Here is a 21,730-nt window from a genome sequence, read left to right as displayed (position 1 = left end):
ATCCTGATCTATTTACTCCTCAGTCAGGACAAACACTATTCATGACCAATCATCAAGTACAATTCAAATTGGACATAGCACATCCCAGTTGTTGCACATCCACTGGGATTGTGTTAGAGCCACTTCTAGCTGAATTCCATTCATGTTTCAAGGCCAAATTAGCACATTATAACGGAAAAAAGGGTTTAGCTACTTCCATCAGACACCCCAGCTTGCCATTTGCTTTGGCTTGCAGAAGTACAAGTAAAACAAAATCAACAAGGATCCTCAGTGAATCAACCAACAGAGCCCTGGCTCAGCAACCAGCTATAGTGATTGTGCTGCACAAAGTGTTAATCTCATGGACATATGAGTTTCTTGAACAAGCTTTTAACCAGTTGGGAATACCAATATCTACTCACAAAAGTAACCAGAGAGACTTCTTAGAATGGCTGCAAGATAAATTCTTCAAAAGCTGTGAAGAAGGCACCATGTCAATTTTCCAGCATATTGAACCACCTTATCCAGATTGGAAAGATGATCTCTCTGATGGTTCTTTTAGCTTTACTCAAATAAAATTGATCAAGTTCCTTGCCACATACAGGAAAGACACTCAGTTGGCAAAAGAAACTGCTATCTACCTGGTTCAAACATACCTTGCTAAAAATGAGAGTGAGTAATTGAATATCACTTTTCCCGCTCTAGAAAATTAAGCAGACTTTTGAGCTTCCAAATCATACTAACCACAGCTCATTCTATTCATTTCATATTTTTTTGAATGTATGTGAAAATACAAGGCTATTATTCTGCATTGAACCATTCCTCAAGTCTCCACAAAGAATCTGCAGAAGTTGATCAAGAAAACCTGCATTTTAGCCAAATGTTTTCTCATGTATCAAGACTAGCTGTATTAAAACCAAGCCTGATCCAAACTAATAAAATAGAGAACAGGGCAATTTATCCAATGGTCATGTCATATCTGAAATTATTTTCTTGTAAATGCAAAAGCATAGAAGGAATAACTGGGACTAATATCAAAGGTTTAGTTTACAGAAGTTATCATCCACAATTACCAATAGCTGTTTGCTTTTTCAGTAAAAACCCAGGTATTGAACCTCTAAAGATCTTGGAACCTCATAGAGAAAATAAGTGCAAGCCAGAGAAATTGTTGAATTCAGCTATCAAACACTTGATTCAGACAGTTGATCTCATTCATATGGAATTATTAGAAAGTCGTTCAATACCAGAAGAAGAATGCTTAAAATCCAGAAAAAGACTATTGAACTGGATCATTGAAAACATTTTCAATCCAGAAAATAGCATACCTATCCTTGGAATTCACAAGACTGACCAGTATCATACTCCATGGGAACAAACAGGAAAAAAACAAATTAATTCATTTGGAAAAGTTCAATTGCAGTTGATTTATTTCATTTCCAATTTTGACAATTGGCAAATTGACATCCACTCAATGTTGAGGGATACAAGCAATTTTTTGATAGCCACTTGGTATTCAAATTGACCTAGAATTATATATATATATGTGTGTGTGTATGTGTTAGATTTAGCATTTGATTCAGACTCTCCAAAGAGTTCTTCACATAAAGAAAACTGTAACAATTTCCTGCTCAATTGTGCTGCATCAAATGTGGCATGTCTTGAATAATTAAGGTGTTCAAAGTTGAAATCATAAAATTTTCTTTACACAAAATCATAAAATCATAAAACTTTCAAATGATGATTTTATGGGTACCAGTTTAGAAACGTTGCTCTAATTTGAGTGTTTGGGTGTACATATTTTTTTCAGCTAAGAATTTTATGATTTTATGGTGTTATGATTTTAAGAAAGTCAACTTTGAACACCCTAAATGTAACAGATAGCTTTACAACAGGTTTATCACAAATGCCAGTGATGTCCACTCTTCAAGGTTGCAATAATCCCGGAGAAAGAGTCTTTTTTTGTTTTTTTATGAGTACGTGTTTCTACATGCATTTTGAGTATTTCTTTGGCCCTGTTTTCTCGTGGGGTTTTGCTTGCGGGTGAAGGGCGAGATTTAGTAGGAAGATTTCATGCGCATTTTGATGTATTCGTCGGCGTGAATTGGTTCGTACTTTGGTTCGGAGGCAGAGCCGGGCAAGCATTGGATGAGAGCATTAGGATCGGGACCGCAGAAGTAAGGAATCGAGTAGCGGGGGGGAATGAGGCCGGTGATGTGGGGAGGGCCGACGCGATGCAAGGTTGAGCGGAGGGTATCGTTTGACCATCGCATCAATAGATCGGCGATATTCACCACCACGGTTTGCTCGATCGGTTGGACTTGCAAAAAGTGGCCCGGTACGCTAGGATTCTCGACTTGGAGGCCGCCCACTTGGTCTTGGAATAGGATCGTAATCGATCCGAAATCCGTGTGCGCGCCAAATCTTTCCCTGACTCCTTCGATCAATTGGTCGGCTTGAATTGGTGGGTAATGGGCTAATCTGATCTGGTTATTCGATTCTTGGTGGAATTTCGATAAGTAATCTGCCTGCTCGACGCCCATCAACCCGATCGAAATCGCGCGCAAGATGTCCATCTCAAGTCGTTCACAGGCTTCATAAAACGTTTCGAAAAAGTCACGAAAGCCAGATAGACCGTGTTGCTTCTCGGTCCCTTCAGGTAGCCAAATGTTGTCTGTCGATCTTCCTGGTTTACCAATGTCAAAAGTCTCTTTGTGATCTGGAGCCGCTGGTTTTTCAGTTCTACTAGTCCCGTTCGACTGCCCGACCGGCTTGACCTTTTCTAATCCGATCGGTGAATAACCACGGTGGCATGCGCCGTCAGCCGGGTGAAGAGCTTGCTTCTTAATCTCTGAAGGCAAATCGAAGAATCTTTTGCTCTGCATGCGATCAAATCAAGCAAATATCAGCGAAACAACTCTATCACATATACGGAGAAGAACAGTGACTAACCCACCGGAACGCTTCAGCAACCATCTCGGGTGGCACAGAAATATTTTGGAGATACACAAAACCATTCTTCTTGAATCCCTCCAACAGCTGATCAGCCACTGAGATCTGCTGCTCCACCGGCGCGTCTGGGCCACCGAATGACGAGAAATCGATCAGAGGGATCGGTGGTTCCGATGGACGATCGTTAGACATCTTTGGTTTTCTTTCTTGTCGGGCACAGCTTTTGGTCAAAGGGTCCCCCGGTGAATTTGCAATGGCCAGGGCTGTGTGTGACACGATTTTGGATGAGTTACCGATTCGGTGGTTACACAGCACTTCCAAAACTCATGCAATCCCGGGCCACAGCAACCGGGTAAATATCATTTCATCACAAACAAGTGACGTTTGGGACCGCATCACCCGATAACTCCCAAGGGGCTTTCTCGGGCTGGCTTCAGGGTCATCGCTCAACGCTTGAGAACTCATGTTTACTCAGACGGGGTGCAAAGGACCGGAAGTGCGTGTGTCACTTGTTTCGTGGAAGCAGCTCGGGTGAAAAGGGTGTTGGTATGCATTTCGGGAAAACAGATTGGCATATTATACAGGGTGTTCAAAATTGGTTTTTTAACATCATTTTACATTAAATCATAAGATTTATCATAGTTTTGAGAGGTGCTTGAAATGAAGAGAACTCTCATCTTTCACCCCATCAAAAGTTTGGACATGTAGATCTTATGATTTTATGTAGAAAGTGGTTTGAAAATCAATTTTGAACACCACAATTGAAAGATAAGGTTACAAGAGGGAAGTGTAGAGGTGTAAGTTCAGAAGAGTCTCTATTTCTGGCCACAACCACAGCCAGCCAAGACCCCGAAAGGTCAAGAGAAGCACGACGAGCCCTGTCAGTGAAGACGGGGTGGTGGAGGATGGCCCAAGGTCATCGAGTCTGCCGATTGCTCGACAGACAGTTCTCGCTCAAGGAAATAGAAGACTTCGAATCATCGTCACTTATAAACACTGTGGCTCGATTGAGCTAGTGAGACAAACGATCGGGTATCTACTGTAAATAGATCCTGAAGAGCTGAGCACGGGGAAAAGAGTTGAGTCAGTTGGACTGTTGCGGCGGTCATGGGGAGAGGAGGCAGTAGTGGAAGAAGTGGGGTGGGGAAATGGTACTCACTTTGGTCATGAGGAAAACGGAAGAGGTGCTGGACAAGGGCGGTTTATATACCCTCCGAGCGAGTTCGAGCCCACCGGCTGACTTGTGGGCGGGGCCTGGGTTGCGAAACCTATTCATTGTACACAGTTTTTGTCCGCAAGCATGGCCAGGATTGTCGAGCCCGGGTGTCTGTAGCACCACTTGAAACGTGCGGGTCCCTGACGGAATCTGATGCGCGTTTCAGCTTGCGTTTTGCACGTCTTTGCTGGTTGCCAACCTCATGTATGTCTCGGGACTTGCAGTGTGCACCCTATCAAACCGGCCAATCCAGGCGGTCCTGTTTCGTCTCGCTCTTCGCCCACTGCCCAGTGATGACCGCCGGAAAAGGCCGGCGCTGGCCGGCGGATCCAGACATCGAGTGACGATTTTATGTACGTTGACTTTGCTTCCCCCGGGCTCAGCGGGCTGCTTCGGCAGCGTTCAATGGGCTGCTGACTGCTGCTGATGCGAAGTGCTGATCTGAGCGGATGTGGGTCTCTCGGGATTGTCCCAAGTATTCAATTGCACTGGACCCTTCCCAGTCCCAACAGCTTCCGTACATCTAATTTCGGCCTTCCATCTTCCACCTGAATCCTGATATCCTCAAACTAGACTTGGTCGAGCGAGACTATCATGTATGTACCATCACCAAGATTGCCTATGTCGAGCCTAATGCGACCACGAAGCAGCTGACTGACCTTGCTTCCTACAACTCTTTCGAGCCAGCAAATACATTTTTAAACAAATACATACATTCGTTGAAAAAACCCCAAACCATCTTCACTCTTTCGAACCACCTTCCAACATCCACCGGGCCACATCAGATTCCAACCGTTCACCGACCGACACACTCGAGAAACTATCCCGTCAGTCCCTTGAGCCCCTCTGCTTTGCTGAGAGTCTCTCCCCCACTCTTATCTGCCGTTTGCGGCCCTCGAATCACATGTGCTTACTGTTTGTTTTTATTCGACTAGCGCTAGCTCCTAAGCCTAAAATCCCAGTCCCCCACACCCCACTTCACAGTTTAATTACTTGTGAACCCAATGTGAGTGGTCCTACTCACATTTCAAACCGTCATCAACCTGTTCTGTAGGACATGGACCCCCTATTGTTTTTAGGAAAGAACTCGCTCAAGTCACATTAACCTACGCATGTCCCCCTCCCAACCCTGCCAAAAAAAACCAGCCATGCACCCAATCTGAACTTCCCTCATAAGTCAGATTCCGTAACACTCCATCAGTGTATTGTGTCCCCCCACCGATCAACACACATTGCCAAATTCCTACCCTCAACCTGTGGGTTCTCTCGTTACCACCGTCGAGGCTGCGGTCCAGGACAAGTGGATGGCCAATCGGTACCAACGAAACAAACTTGTTAGTTTTTCTCATTCCATCCCCCAACTTAGTGGCTTGAATATTGTCTATCCTCCAGCATAAGCTTATCAATCAATCCGTTTCGATTTCCTTCGGCGACCAGATAGCTTGTGATTCGACGATTGTATAACGCGGATGGTGGTCATTAATGGTCCAAACTCAAAGGGTCCTACGATAAACCTCTTTCTCCATCGACGCGGCTCGCCTTCGCTTCCCGAGGTGCCATTGTGAGTTGATGTGTCCCAGTATTCCCAACGTCTTGCCTTCACGACTGAACAGTGCCGATTCTGCTTCGGTCGATCAAGGAGTCACTCGGGTCGGTACATCATCCTTGCCTTGATCTTCCTGGTCCTGTGCAGCCTTCTCCTGGTCATCATCCTCCAATTCCAGTCGCGCAGGATCGACCAACGCCTGCAGGCCGTCATCGCCGCCCATCAACCCCGTCAAACCAGGCCCCGGTCCCGGCTCGAAGCACCCCCGCCGTGTCCGTTCATCCCTCCGTCCCGTCGGCCGCCGGCTTCTTTCCCTTCGGTATCCTGTCGTGGCTCGATCCCCGATTCTTCCATCTCCGACCCCTCGACCGATACTGACGAAACCGTTCCTCGCAGGACACCCCACCTATTCATCGGCTTTGATTCCCAAAACCCTCCCTCTGCCTGCACCCATCCCTCTCCGGTCTTCAAATACTTGGATGAACCTTTCTCTCCCACATCGCTCAAATCAGTTCATTCAGTCTCTTGATCTTCAACCAGTCACCTCACCTGCTCTCATCATCGTACATTGTATAGTCTCATAGGAAAGCAAGCTACCGGAGCCGTACTCATTATACCTGGTCTAGAAAACCTTGTGAAGCTTTTCGTCTGATACCTTCGACCTTCTTGTGGTTACTTTTTTCCAGTTGGGTTCCCGGTTTTATAAATTCAATTCCTTTCAACGACGCACGTTATCCAACGACTTGGTCAGATTCAAGGCTTATATTCACAATGAATATCTTACGAAGGTCGAGTCGCCATCATTCTGGAGTACGACCAACCGATAACATTGTTTCTAGACCCGCCCGCCTCCACTGTTAATCGATTTTTGGAAAGTTTGATCTTGAAGAGGATTAGCTGCCATCACCAACGTTGTAAACCAGGCGGCTCACAGACCTTCAGGGATAACACAATTCGACTCATTTTCAGGAGCGCACATACCTACATAGGCCGGCTTCCTGCAACGACCTCTACCCTTTCTACGCCAAGGCCCATCAGTCCGCAATATATCCCCGCTACCCGCATCAGAAATGAATTTATCGCGTCAACTACAAGAAGAGAGACACAATTCTCCTCGTTCCTCGTTACTGTATGCCTAACTTGTTCAATATCCATTTCCCTTGTCCAAAGAATTCTCCTGTCTTCAACCATCCCCATTGTGTCTACCTGTTAATACTCCCCTTTCTCTAGCGTCTTTCAGAACTCCCTGAATCCAGTACAACCCAGTGTTTTCTTTGTACACGCCCTTCCCCCTGATTTAGATTACTGCATACAAAAACCTGTTTATGTACCATTTACGCACTAGTTTCTCTTTTATTCAAATTTAAAAAGTAGCACATCATCATGGCATATATTTTTCCTTTTGGGCAAGCGGACTGGACATGACAAACCCTGTTTTCACGACTTGTTTTTGATCCAGACAGGTCGAGGTAACAACCTGAAACCAGGGACGGAGAAACATGTCGACGTCTTTCCAAACACTTGGAGCATGGATTCGTGCATGAATGAACAAGCTGTATCCACAGTTGAGCTGCATAGAATCGTAGATGTCCAAGTTTCACATCTTGTTGGATGTCTGGAGAAAAAACAGGCCTTCTTCGGTCTACACAGAGCCTTGAAATCCCTGAAGACATGCAAAGACTCACTGTAGTTGCCCGGAGTTGCCTTATGTCCCTCACAAGGCCTGCTGTGCATAGGATGGTTTTATTACATAATTGGTCATCTCGAGATACCCGATAGTGATACAAAAGCCTTTAAGCCGGTTCCGCCGACCGCTCCAGAGCAAGCGGGTTGTGTCAAGCTCATCCGGCAGGGTTAAACCCCTCATGGACATGTGTTTCAGTCCCAACCTGCAAAGGGCCCTGAATTCAAAATTTGAAACCTTTTTACTTTCTATCTACGTGGCTGGCTCCACTCATGAGGAATTTAGGAAGAAGGAAATCAGCGGAGGAGTGGGAGGAAGTGGGAGAGTTCCAATATCGCCTTCTGCGGCTCCGACTTTCTTGAGTCGTTTGCTTGGGTGAATCCTCCAATTGTTTCAAGTTCCGATGTGTTTGGTTCTCTCAAGCTCGAATCCAAGCACCGAAGACCCAAGTCACTACAAAAAGTAGTCGGCATCATCACCCTGGAGGCCAGTCGTCCACCAACTTATCCACATCCAACACCCGATGTTTACCATGTCTCGCCTCTTCCTGGTAATGGTAGTCTTAACACTCACGAAATTTGTAAACCTCACAGCCATTCTACTTAACAGCCCCTTGTTTAACAATGCTCCGCTTTTCGGCGTCGGCCGCTTCGATCTATACAAAAGGCCCGAGCACATTAAGGAGATAGAAACACTTAGAAGAGTCCACGAGGCTACTCCCCACCCTGGTTTAAAATATTTCCAGCCTCATGGCGAAGGGAAGACGCTGATTGTTCTTGACGATTTCGTGAGTCGATCATCCTGCCCCTTTTCAGAAGTTTACACAATGAAAAGTCACTAATCGCAAAACAATCCATGAACGTCATCACCCCACGTCTAAAGGGGGTACTGCTCCAGTTACCATCTCAAGATTATTTCAGCGCCGAAGCACTCCTGAAGGATTTGGCCGCAAACAAGAAGAATGAAGTTTGGCTGTACACTGCAAGAGGTGAAGGGTCCCTTATTGAGGCCTACAAAAAAATTCCTGGAATCAACATAGCGGCAGAGTACGGGACGGTACTGTATCTATCGCAATCGGTCGAGCCCAAAATGGAGATAATAGTTGAGGACACGATGTTATCACATCCTATTAAATTTTACATGAATCACGTAGCCAGATGTATGTTGGTCACATTGCAGGGTCTACACCGGCGGCGATAATTCCAGCTAACACCAATGCTCAATCCTTATCCATTTGTTGCCCTATCAGCATCTGAATCTGTTAAGATGACGAAGCTCGATTCAAAGAGCGCGGCAGCATACTTCTATGACACGAAAAGTGAGTCAACGGAGCATGTAGATAATCTCTGGAGTATCTACTGAATTGATATTCGTTACAGCCCCTGAGGAGTTTGATCCGGTGGCTGCTGAAATACGCAAGAAATTAGGCACCAATTTCGCCTACTACGAGCTCAGACGAGACGATGCGAAAAGCGTTGTGGAAATTAAACATATAGAAGCCGATAAAGGAAATTTTATCGACCGGTTGCTGGGTACCGGTCGGTACACGAAAGGAGTCGCAATTGGCAATCCCACAAATAGCGATGGCATGTTCAGAGCGATGAATCATGCTAATCGGGGCACTGGTGATTCATTCCACTCTGTGGTTGTCACTGAAGATTGGATGCGACAAACTGCTGCGAAATATACATTGCGAGACTTCCACGAGGCTCACAAGCTTCTCAGGGAACTCATACCGTCGTGGTGGGATAAAATCAAAGCGATATTTTATTAGGATAAAGCCAGTTCCTTTCTTGTTAATCTTGGGTTGGCCGCTTGTGATTTTCATGTTTATATTCCATATAGTCAAATGCTGTCCCGCAGTCAACGCTGCGCCAGCTACGTCAACATTGGTGCCAGTCTTAACTCCTCTAACAACTTGCTATGGCGTTACAGCGCGCTTTAGCGTGATTTTGCCGCTAAACACACTGTAGTGCAGCAGAAAGGCAGCAACATTGCACCAACATTATGGGTTTTACGTGCACATGAGGGGCCAAGAAGTGTGCCATTGTAAGGACTCGGTGAGCATTCCTTCACTGATTGCGGAGGGAAAGGCACAGTAGGGAACACTGGGGCCTCACGGGGCTGAGTTCTAGTTCACCGAGTTGACTTTCAAGGGTGCGGTGACCTAGTTGGGAGAGATGTGGGAGCAGGGATCTCTCTGTGATTAAAAGTTGAGGAAGAAGAAGGAGGGCAGATGGAAAAGAGAACAAAATGCAAAATGAGAAAACAGCTATGCAGCGGAATCAGTAGGAAAATGACTGCTGACCACACTTTGTTATTTCAAACCTGAATCAATGGCCGGCTGACCGGTCATTGAGAGGTTTCATCCTCTTCAATGGCCGGCTGACCGGTCATTGAGAAGTTTTATCTTCTTCAATGGCCAGCTGACCGGTCATTGATAGGTTTTATCCTCTTCAATGCCCGACTGACCGGTCATTGAGGCACCCCCGAATAAAACTTCTTTAATTGCTAAAAAAAGGGCCTGAGAACCCACACATGCTGATCTTGCAAAGATTGTCCCACCCAGCCCCTTCCCGGTGCAAGAATGCCTCCTTGGCCTTCAGTTACCTCCCAATGGCCGCCAATGTAATAGGTCATCAAAGGGAGAAGACAGTGGCCATCGAGAGGACTCTCCTCCTCTAGATGTGCAGTCGGACCGGCCATTGAAGGGAGTGTTTACTCCATTTGATGGCCAGTCTCCTTGTCAAGCATGTACAAGTGCCGAGGATTCTGCCCGGTGGGAATGAATCATTCTTGGCAAGCATATGTGCAGGTGATTGCCGGTTTGCAACCTCGGCAAGGATGTAGACTAGCTGGTGCATTGTAAGGAGCAATATTCCCCCCGGGCCCGGCGAGCCAAGTGAATTACAAGGAGCAATATTCTCCCCGGGCCCGGCGAGCGAAGACACCTTCCGCCGTCCGGCCAGCCAATACACATAGCTGCTGTCCGCCTGGAGCAGCCTTCCTTGGCTAGCAGGTACGGACTGCTCCATGGTGGAATCCTTCCCAATGTGCAGGTGCTCACCAAAGAAGTTACCTTTTTTTACGCGGTTGTTGTTCTGGTGGAGACTGTTGCTGATTTGTCCTCGCAACTGGCTCTCTTTTCGGAAATAGAGAAGTTTTATTCAATTCCTCGTCATTGAGAAGTTTCATCCTCTTTGATGGCCGGCTGACCGGTCATTGAGAGGTTTTATCCTCTTCAATGGCTGGTCAGCCGGTCATCGAGGTTGTATCCCTTTTGACAACCGGTCAGTTGGTCGTCAAGAGGTATCCTCTTTGATGACCGGCTGGCCGGCGGGTACCTGTAGGGCCAAACGGGTACCGGGTACCCGGCAACAAGTACCCATTTGCCATCTCTAGTCATTGAAATCAAAGCATTGGTTCTCTTTCATATTTGTCTGCACCCCAAATGAGCCGCATCTGGTGAGAGACTCATCCTCACTTCTCTTTTTTCTCGAGCCAATGAGCTTGTGTATTACCAATATTTTTGTGTTAATTGCTTGACTAAGCCAAGATTTCAACAGGTGGCATAAAAGCATTAGCCATAAGGGGTGTGCACTAGTAGGTACTATGAATACCTTGCACATCTTGTATCTCATGTTCTGACTTGATAATATGGTCAAATATTTCATGGAACATAGATAAGCATAATTATAAGTTACCAAAAGTTTTGAGACTGATGAAACATGCAACAAAAAAGCTATACTGTTGGCAGTCACTTTCCTACTAAGCCCTCCATCCACCCCTTATAGTTCATGTTTTTATGCCACTCCATTGCTAATAATTTCATGGAATAAAAAATATTTAACATTCAAGTATTCCTGAAACTTTTAGACTGTTTGGGTTTTTAATCAAGAAGATATAAATTGAGCAGTCATTTTCCTACCAATTCCACCGCACACCCCTTATATCTCATTTTCTAATGACACCCTATTTCCAATGATTTCATAGCACAGAGAATATGAAAAATAAAACATTCCCTGCAATTTTTAGACTGTTTGGGTGTGTCATAAGAATGTTGTACAGTTGGCTGTAATTTTTCTACTTATATGCTCACCACACATTCTTGTTCTTTTAATCAGATCTACAAGTCTTGTTGACTGTATTAGCTTGCCAAGTACCTGACTAAGTCAGAGTCAGATGAGAAAAGGATTAAAGCATTCCCTAATGTTCTCTTAATCAAAACAAACTTCTATTGATCTACTATGAAGGTGAACTGACCATCAAACAAACAATCTTCTTGTTTACATTCATAAACATCTAAAAATCCTATCAAAAGGATATATCTCTCAGCTTAAACTCAGTTCAAAGGTTTCAATTATCATTAGCAGGTTTATTTTCTGCCTTCAAGTAAAAATCAACTATAATTTATTACAGACCTACTTCGTGCAGCAGCAAAAAACTCTTCGCGCACAGAATTGACTGTCCCCCAACGTTGAGCCCGCTGTGCGCGCTAGCCAAAAAATACTTCGCGCACAGCGACTTCCCCCGGAAAAAGGAGAGCACTCCATCTTTTTTTTTGATGAATTGAAAGAGAGGGTATTATTGGCACTCTGTAAAAAATATCAGAGTCTTAGGATGTATCCTTATGATGCAAAAAAAATACGGACTTACTTCGCGCACTGCAAGAAACTCTTTGCGCACTGTGGGGGTCGTCGTCTCGACGTCCCGCCCCCAGTGCGCGCTTTCGCCACAGCTCTTTGCGCACTGTGCATTCCCCCAAAAAAACGGCTTGCATTTCTTGAGATATTTTTTGATGAATCAATAGAATGGCTTTTTATGATCCCCCCAAAAAATAATCAAGTCATTTAGGGGTGTCCTTGAGCCTAGAGAAAATTGACATGAAAAAATCATATTTCAACGCGGCAGGGACCTGTAATACCGCTTCCTGTGCCCCAGTAGCCCCAAAAATTTCACAGTATCATGGTACATGTGCAAATTCATGACCTGATAATTTTCAGAATTTTCACCAGCTTTCCTTTAGCCCAAATAGGTATTGTGTTTACGGGTTTACTTCGCGCACGGAGGGAAACTCGTTGCGCACGGGAATTTCCGTTGACTCGACGTCATGTGACGTTGGGCCCCCCTCCGTGCGCGCCACCAGCTCCCCTCAAAAAACTATCCGCACACGGGGGTGCCGTGCGGTGACACTGACAGGTGGCCGGGGTGAAGCACTCCGGCCATCCGGAGGAAACAATGCCCTTGATGACCGGCACAGACCGGTCATTGAGAGGGTATATCACATCTCTCTTGATGACCGGCATTCCGGACATCGAGAGGACACATCCACCGGTACAAACCGGTCATCGGGAGGCTACAATCCTCTCGATGACCGGTACAGACCGGTCATCGAGAGCATACATCCCTCTTGATGACCGGAATAGATCGGTCATTGGGAGGCTACAATCCTCTCGATGAGGGGTGCGCGGCGGGCTTAGTAGGAAAATGGCTGCTACATGTATAGATTTTTTGTTACACGCTGAAACACTCTGAAATTTTCAGGAATGTTTCAATTTTGCATATTCTCCGCGCCATAAAGCTCTTAGCAATAGTGTGTCATTAAAACATGAGATAAGTTAGCAGTCATTTTTCTGCTAAGCCCGCCGCACCACATCTCATGTTATCATGACAAAATATTGCCAAGAAATTTATGGCGCGGAGAATATCCACAATGAAAACATTTCTGAAATTTTGGGACTGTTTGGGTGTGTAACAAAAAAGCTATACAGTTAGCAGTAATTTTCCTACTAAGCCTGCCGCGCACCCCTTATATCTTTGGGAAAATTTCTGAAAATTATCAGGTCATGAATTTGCACATGTGACATGATACTGTGAAATTTTTGGGGCTACTGGGGCACAGGAAGCGATATTACAGGTCCCTGCCGCGTTAAAATATGATTTTTTCATGTCAGTTTTCTCTAGGCTCAAGGAGACCCCTAAATGACTTGATTATTTTTTAGGGGGATCATAAAAAGCCATTCTATTGATTCATCAAAAAATATCTCAAGAAATACAAGCCGTTTTTTTGGTGGAAAATGCAGTGCGAGAAGAGCCGCGGCAGAAGCGCGCACTGGGGGCTGGACGTCGAGACGACGACCCCCACAGTGCGCAAAGATTTTTCCGCAGTGCGCAAAGTAAGTCCGAAAAAATATGAAATATCCAAGTTTATTAAAGACACAGTTTTGACAAAATCAAAAAAATCAAGATCAAGGGTTTCCCCTTACAATTACACAACATGAAGAAGAAAAAAATCATGGGTTTCCCCATTAACAAAATCTCAAAAAAAAATGCTGGGTTTCCCCATCACAAAAAAGACACAAGCAAGTTTTCAAGCTAGCCTTCCAACAGCGGCAAAGCCGTGCCCACAGGCTCAACACCCAGCCCGCGTCAAGCGCACGGGTCAAAAGTGATGGACATGAAGGCCCCCGGCCCGCAGCAAAGGCTGCAGACCCGTGGGGGGCCCACTCTTTGCCCCTCAGACTGCGCACGCGCAACAGCGGAGGGGTTGAGGACAACGGATAGCTGGAAGTGCAGCATCTCCAATTGCCTGGGGATTCAGCTCAACACCCAACTACCTGCCTTTTAAGCTCTCGGCTCAAACACTCGACTCAATTCTCAGACCCCCAGGCCACCAGAAATTTCCTCCTGCCTATGCCTACGACACGCCGTGGCCCTCGTAACGGTATCTGATTCCATTCCAACCGCGCCAGCCACTTCGGATCCGGATGAGAGACCAATGGATACCCTTGACTCCTGCATTCATTTGGCTTCGCCTACTTCATATAGCCCACGCCGCGGGCCTCGCAACCATTCTTGACTACACTTTGACTGGCCTAGATCATCCCTTTGCCCGGAAATTACGCCACAGTGCATGAGTCAGGACTACTCACAGCTGCTCAAGATCGTCAGTGACCCCGCCAACGGTTCCGATTTCCCTCGCGCTCTACGGACTTGAATCCTTGAAACTTGAAACCTATTAAGTATGTGTTTTTATACCTATCAGGACCAAGATTATCCCTCCTTTTACCGTCCTCACCAGGTGTGATATTCTGATATGCGGCCTTCTTCCATGACGACAAGAGACTCACTCTGCTTGGCTTCAAGTTCAGCCATAACCTCCACTGGACGGCATAGTCAAAAGAACGTTCTCCCAAGTGTCAAACAGGGCGGAAGCGGGGGCGGACGACGTGAGCAGAGTTCATGCGCTCGGCGGGCTGACTCGGCCTCAGGCTCCATTCAGTTCTATGCAGCTCCCCTGGCGTTGTCGGCTACGCTTGCCCCACCCTTGACCCCATCGATATAAGATCCGCGTTATCATTCTATATAAGGGTGGCATGCAGGGGGTTTGATGGCCGCTATGAGTCCTTGTGTTGACCACCGTCGGCGTTGCCAAGTCTGCAGTTGGATATCAGTTGGTTTCTCTTTCCCCCCAAACCTCTCCCTATCAATGTGAACCCAACATACCTGACCATTCCCTCAGACAGGGAGGCGGAGGCTTGTGGTTGTTCTTGAGAAACGGACTGTTTGCCACCAGGCCCAAGAGCGCAGGCAAGTCGCCCGCAAAGAGAGAAAAAAAGTAAATGGGGAGGAATTATCTGAAAAGATCGATCATAGCTGGCAGTTATAAACCCGTACCAAGTGGATTCATTCGTTTGGCACAAGACTATTGAAATCAGCCTTCAAAACAGTGGCCGAAGCGTTCAAGGCTTCCCAAAAACCACCAGCTAAGGTAGATGGAGTGGGCTTTAGAGTTCCAGCCAACCTCGGTGTTGGTCCGGCCGCGTTGCCCGCCACAGGGGCCCCGCAACCCAAAGAAGTCGTTGAGTCACCAACGCGTATGGTCTCTAAACCTCCACTGAATTGTCTCCCTCCGGCCGGTCATCATAGATTGCTTTTTGCCACTTCCTCGACTTCAAACTCCCAGGCCCGGCCTGCTTGCCAAAGGGAGGTTTGCTAGCAGTCACCATTGCTATAGCTCTTGGGCAATCCTGGGCCACTTACCCAAAGAGCTCAAGGAGGCCCGGGAGCTAGGCATCAGTGCCTTGGGCCGTCTACTGGAACACCCCTCACACATTTTTTTGTGCGTAAGCTCATCAAGGTTGCTAAGACCAATATGTACTGGCTGGTTTTTGCCTTGAAATGAGCGCGCGGCTACGCATCTGTGGGGAACATCCTGAGTATGTTTGGGGGCTGGGGGGCCATCATGCGGGTTGGTTGCTTTGTCCCTCACCATAACCCACATTGCCCCCCAGAGACACACCTCCATCCTCAGCGCCAGTGGCATGACCCTTGAAGAGCAGATTCTGGAGGCCCAGGCCACACACACAGCTTTCTTTAATTTTCCTTTCTTCTCTCTAATTATTGCAATGAACATCTGTACTTGAGCTTTAGTATTAAACTTCCATTGTATCAATGTGTGGAGATGTTTCATGTTCAACAGGAAGACTCTTTTTCATATTTTCTTCCTCTCATGTATATTCCTGCTCAGTTGTAATGGAAATCTCCCAGTTTGGCATGACTGATTCAACAAACCAAATCTGCAGTTTTTGTGCAAATTTGGATAAATGTTTCAAAAAAATTGAGTCCAGAGAGAACAGGGCCCTGCTTTACTGAAAACTTTCTTTTTGAAAATAAAAATCCAACCTGGTTTGAATAATGCAGTCTAAACCAAGGGAGAAAATTCAATGCTGATTGATTTTGATAGGCATATGTTTTGCCCCATATGAAATATTGTTGAAATACACTATTTCATTTCATGTCCTCTTCTAATCCATCACTGTGCATTGTTGATTTGCTCATCCTTTGACAGCCATACATTTGTAAATCTGGGTTTATTTATTACTTCTTCTGCCATGAACATATATATGGATAATGGGGTGGAGAATGAGCTGAGTTTGCCCATGGAAATTTAAAAACCAACTATGGGCCCTTTTTCCACCAGTTAAGTTTTGATTATTGATAACAGGGAAGTTTGAAGACATGCTTTGGGTGTCCATATTATTGGTCATTTAAAAATTTGTCAAATACCCCACCAGGGTGACAGTGGGCCTGTCACTTCTCCACCCTAATGCATGATTTATGTACAAACACAGCTCAAAATTTATTTATTTACTATATATGTCAACTTTTTTTGTACTTACAAGCAATACATGATCAGTTATCAACTAAAATGGCCCTTGAGTGTGACACATTAGTCTTTATCTCAAGTATTCTTTCTGCCAACACTTGCTAATGAATAATAATTTTTAAGATTTATCAGAATCTGTTTAATCTTGAAATTCTGAGTCTCCAGACTCTCCTGTCTCTGGTTGGTATGTAATCCTTCAATTCTCCCTCCTGATTCAGGCCTTCTTTATAAGGATCTCTTACAATCTGAAGCCAGAGTTAGTTTCTTAAGTTTGAAGAACTCAAGTCTCAAATCTATTTGTGGAAACATAATCTGCAATGTGCTGCTAGACCAAACCCCTTCAGCTTGCAGCGGCGAAGCCGCCTTGGCCTCTAGTTAATTTAAAAATAGAAGCTGGGCCACTATATGGTCTGTTCCTGTACATTTTTTCCTCCCAAAAAAAAATAGTGGCACCACTCTACACATCAAAAACTGCACCTGGATCCTTTCAGCCTTGAGCCAAGAGCAAGTGGTTTATGAAAGTGAACCAAATGTACATGTACAGTAGTCCAAATATCAAGGGGCTTTGTTCATTCTAGCTGAATCTCAAAATTATCTACGTGCGCAGATAGGATGTCTTAAAGACTTTTGTGTTGTCCAATCATTCAATTGAATTTCGTTGTTTTCATCTACCAAGAATGATGCTCAGAATCATTGAAAGCAAACTTGGGTAAAAATAGAAGAAAACTGGTTGGAATATGATCATCTCTTGATTTCAAGAGCAGCTAGTCTATATCTACAATTACAGGTGGTAAAGAGGGATCTGCTGCAAATCTACCATTCCATTCATCACAATTTATTTGTATTAATCCCTCCCAATCGCTGGCTGCCTCACTTCTAAATCTGAATCAGTGTGGAGATATCTCAGGAGCGGGATATATACTTCCCTCAAATTGAAAGGCATTGTAATGATAGTGGCTTTTGAGATAGACAAGGAAGATTGGTTGATTGGTGGTTGGAACGTGCAAGAGAGGAAGGAAAGTTGCAGTTATCAAATTGGATATGTGAATGACTGGACACTGGAACCTATCAGCCAAAAGGTCACCGTTTTGAGGAAAGTTGATCCAATAAGCCGTTTGCTTTGCTGGAGACTCATAGTAGTCAAGATTTGATTGCAACTGGCTGTATGGGATCAAATGGAAACTGATACCAAAGCAATGTAGCATTTATCCTTGTAGATTGGCCTTGCATCCATTTCATCAACCATTGCTCCTCAAATCTTGTCCCATGAGCCTTCTTCTTGTCCTAGACTGACAGCAACCAATTGAAAGCCGCAGTGTCCATCACCATCTACTTTGTGGATCATTGCAATGGCTGATCGCACTTGCCCCGGCACCTTTGTGTAATCAGAGTGTGACTTAAATGGAGTGAGATATGATCAGAATCATTGGAGAACAATGACAACAGTGGATGGGTGTAGCTAGTTAGCATACCTGATTAAAAAGCACTGATTCATTCTTTTCATCATCCTCATTGTCACTGTCATTGATAGTTTGATTTTTAAGGCTGCTTTTTGATTGAACATCCTCATCGACTATGTCCTCATCAATTATGTCCTCATCAAAGCTGTTTCCTTTGGATTTAGCTTTGTCAGAAACCGGTAGCTTTTTATTTATCATTCTTCCAGACTGCTACCAAAAATAACACACATTGCATGAGCTATAGGATATCTTGCAGAGATGTGTCAGCTTACAGTGACCATCTCAAGTGGTTCAATTGGCGGCAGGAGTGAATCAATTGGAAGTTCTGACTCTTGATCCAAGTCACTGTCAGTCTTGATAGCACTCTCTTCATCGTCAGTCTTGATTTTACACTTCCTTTTTCCCTAGTATTTCAAAGAAAGGGTTGAATTAACAAATCAATACATACAAACAGCAAAATTGAATGTGACTGAAGTAATACATACCACATTTGATTTGCTGTTTTTCTTAGATTCAACTTGGTCATCTTTTGCTATCTTTCAAGGTCGTCCACAGCCACGCCTGGTTGGATTGGTGATTGGAACCTTCTTAGGTTGGCCGTGTTTCTTCTTAACAAGAGGATACTCCCATGCCGATGGGTCCCTCTTAGTTGAATTTTATGATTGTGATGGTTTGTTTGTTTTTTCCTTTGGTTTGTATAAGGAATCTTTTGGTCTGCCTTTGTGCGGCTGTTCAATTGGTTCCCCAAGTGGAATAAGTAAATGCAATTGGTCTAAAAAGCAAACAAAGTTGGATATGTAATCTGGCTTTTCGCGTGTAGGAAGTTTTTGGAATTGTTTGTAAACCTCTCGCAAGAAGACCTTTAATTTCGTGGTCTTTGTCAGTTGGAATTTTTGATGCCTCAGATAGGCCCGGGATAGAAAAATCCTATCAGATGCGAGATAAATGAGCAAATAAATCAGCATTTGACAGGTTATCTTGGTCTGCATAAGTGAAGACAAGATGTGCACTAAAGCTTACGTCAATGTTGGGCAAGTGCCACTGGATATGAAATTCATTTTGATCAAGAAACTTGCCCTCCAATTGAAGCTTCTTCATCTCATGGGAGCAAGGAATTCCCATATGTGATTCAAATGAGCAGTATTTACATTCAAGCAACTTTGATTTGCCCGCAGCTAAGTGGCATTGTGCTGATTGGATGCCTTGATGAGATATCTTACTGTTCAATTTACTGAGAACGGGGGGTAGATTTGTTATGTGTATCTGCTTTTGGGTTGCACATTCTATCTTCAGTTCTTTGAGCTGATGTAAAAGAGCATCATTAAGATCAGAGATTGTAGTATGTAATGAAGAATTGACGCTTCAGATGAACCGCTTGATTGCAGCGTGCAAACTCTCAACCCGGGAAGTATTCACGTTTGACATCACTGATGAGATACCAAACAAATTGATTCTTGAGGGGTGTCCAGTTCTTTGTCAAGTATTCCATCACTTCAGGAGTTCAGCTTGTGGCGAGGTTGGCAAAATTTTGCTGGTAAGAGCCTGGTGAGTTGGATACAACGAGGAAATTCCACAGCTTTTGGAAGTGTTGTGACTGAATGCCTAAAGATGAATTGCTCCTCCCCGCCCACCTGATACCTCCACCCTACTCCATATGTGGAGTTTGTCCACCACACTCTACTACATCCCCCCTCAAACTCCACACCTCTAGATAGAAAACAAAAGAAATTGAAAAAACAAACTGGGAGAATAAAGAAAATAAGAATGTGTGAAAAAATGACAGGGAGTATCAGACTGGAGAGAGATAGATTTTGAAGCATGAGATAGAAAAAAAAATCAAACAAATATTTCAGCCAAGGATGCCGCGTGGAGATTCGCCCTGAGAGTTTTGGTGAAGAAGTCTGCTAAGTTTGCCGTGGTTGAGACCCAATTTAAAGCAATGTTGTGTTCGCGGACCGCGTCATTGACAAAGAAGAAATTGCGCTCCAAGCTCTTCATGCGTCTTTTGGAAGCATTGTCATCCAAAATCAGAACCGCAGCACGATTGTTGCAATTAATCTTGAGTTTAGGGTTGATTTTGAGTGAGTGAAGGATTGGAATTAAGAAAAGAAGAAAATCAACTGAACATCCAAGAGAGATAAATTCCGCCGCACATGTCGATGTCGCCACGATCTTCTGGCATTGTGATCCCCATGCAACGGGGCTGCCGAAAAGAGTTATGATGAAGCCAGAAGTCGATTTTTGGAATTCTCCCCCCCAGTTTGCATCGACCCAGTTGACCAATTCGTCCCTGATTGGACACAGACACAGCCGTTTTTACCAAGTTGTATTGATGTATTGAACCAAGTGCGAGAGCGAATTCCAATGAGATTTGTTTGGGTTTGAGCTGAATCCGGCTAGATAATTTACCGCAAAACTGATGTCCGGTCGTGTTTCCAAAGCAAGATAGTTTATTGAACCTATGAGTGATCAATACAGAGTTGCCGCTACTGGTTCTCCCCACAAAGTTGAAAGGTTTTTGCCGGGAAGTGGAGTGTGTACCGGTATCAAGTTTGGATTGACTTCTTCCTGATATTTCTTGACAACCTGATCAATGAGAAGATGTTGACTCAGTAAGACAGAATCCCCTTTGTATTCAAGACAAATACCGACTAGTTTTTTGGGTTTAGCGTCCCACTTGACCCTCAGACTGGTTTCCATTTTCTTGCGAAACAAATCAATTTTGGCCTGGTGATTGCCAAAGACAATCCCATTGTCAACGTGTATCCACACAATTATGACAGAATTTCCTTTCCTGTAACGGTATAGACACTCCTCGACCTCATTGCACTCAAAACCCCAGCCGTGTAATAATCCTTTGAAGTGTTTCCACCAGCAACGGCTGGCCTGACGGGTCCCGTAGAGCGCCTTCTTCAGTCACAGAACTTTTCCGGATAAGTGAGGAAACAGGTCAATCGGGGGATCCACATAGATGGTTTCATCAATTGGGCTGTGTACAAATGCGCCAGTAATGTCAAAAGAGTTGATCATCCACTGGTTTCTTATGGCAAGTGTCAAGAGAACCCGCAAGGTTGAGAGAGAAGCCGCATCCTTGCCTATTTGTTGCTTGAAACCTTGCACCACAAATTGGGCTTTGAGCTTGTTGATTGAACCGTTGGTATTTTGTTTGATATCAAAAACAAACCGAGTGCCTATTGAATGTTTGTCTTCTTTTTCTTCAATGTCAAACGTGTTGATATCTTCCAGCTGAGACCATTCCGTGATGCAAGCGTTGCGCCACTTGGTCGAAGCGGGACATTTCAGTGCTGCTTTTAGTGAAGTCGGAATTACAATGTCCCCTATAGCTTGCAGGCGGTCAACTTGGTCGTCTTGCTCTTCACAAATCTCTTTGGTAGGTTCCTTTCCAAGTGTCAGAACTCTACAAATGGTTGGATTGTTAGCTAGTGTAGATGGTACAGGGAAAATAGGTTTTCCTTGGAAATCAAGAAACGTGGCACACTCAGAGTTGACCACTTTCTTTGTCAGGGTGTTCCAGAAAAACCATCCTCTCTCGTCGTCCTGGTATCCGACAAGATAGCCTGTCCAGCCACGTTGATCCAGCTTCCTGCGGTGCTCCTTTGGGATGTGAATAGACGCCCGTGCCCCAAAAGGAAAGAAAGATTGAGCCTCAGGTTGTCGGGCCGGACCACAATTCGAGGGGAGTAGTCTCGCAGCGCCGGTTAGACAG

General features: G+C 44.9%; 4 protein-coding genes across 4 annotated transcripts; 3 read left to right on the top strand and 1 right to left on the bottom strand.

Moving 5' to 3' along the window:
* Positions 1–2,033: 2,033 nt before the first annotated feature.
* On the bottom strand, positions 2,034–3,120 carry PtA15_9A379 (uncharacterized protein; the record flags this gene model as incomplete). The annotated part of the gene is made up of 2 exons (XM_053172580.1): positions 2,034–2,855; positions 2,929–3,120. 2 exons carry the CDS (start codon positions 3,118–3,120, stop codon positions 2,034–2,036), a joined length of 1,014 nt encoding a protein of 337 aa, XP_053023807.1.
* A 1,226-nt stretch (positions 3,121–4,346) lies between these two features.
* PtA15_9A378 (uncharacterized protein) lies at positions 4,347–5,320 on the top strand (the record flags this gene model as incomplete). The annotated part of the gene is made up of 6 exons (XM_053172579.1): positions 4,347–4,497; positions 4,621–4,646; positions 4,718–4,740; positions 4,832–4,971; positions 5,080–5,150; positions 5,291–5,320. The coding sequence occupies 6 exons, from the start codon at positions 4,347–4,349 to the stop codon at positions 5,318–5,320; spliced, it is 441 nt and encodes a 146-aa protein (XP_053023806.1).
* A 293-nt stretch (positions 5,321–5,613) lies between these two features.
* Positions 5,614–6,517, top strand: PtA15_9A377 (uncharacterized protein; the record flags this gene model as incomplete). The annotated part of the gene is made up of 3 exons (XM_053172578.1): positions 5,614–5,705; positions 5,784–6,201; positions 6,377–6,517. The coding sequence occupies 3 exons, from the start codon at positions 5,614–5,616 to the stop codon at positions 6,515–6,517; spliced, it is 651 nt and encodes a 216-aa protein (XP_053023805.1).
* A 1,380-nt stretch (positions 6,518–7,897) lies between these two features.
* On the top strand, positions 7,898–9,148 carry PtA15_9A376 (uncharacterized protein; the record flags this gene model as incomplete). Its single annotated transcript, XM_053172577.1, has 4 exons — positions 7,898–8,161; positions 8,257–8,533; positions 8,624–8,692; positions 8,754–9,148. 4 exons carry the CDS (start codon positions 7,898–7,900, stop codon positions 9,146–9,148), a joined length of 1,005 nt encoding a protein of 334 aa, XP_053023804.1.
* Positions 9,149–21,730: the final 12,582 nt, after the last annotated feature.

This window comes from Puccinia triticina, chromosome 9A (genome assembly GCF_026914185.1).
Source record: "Puccinia triticina chromosome 9A, complete sequence".
In the NCBI taxonomy this organism is placed as follows: Eukaryota; Fungi; Basidiomycota; class Pucciniomycetes; order Pucciniales; family Pucciniaceae; genus Puccinia; species Puccinia triticina.
The sequence above is the reverse complement of the archived record's forward strand: the minus strand, read 5'-3'. Positions and strand labels throughout refer to the sequence as shown.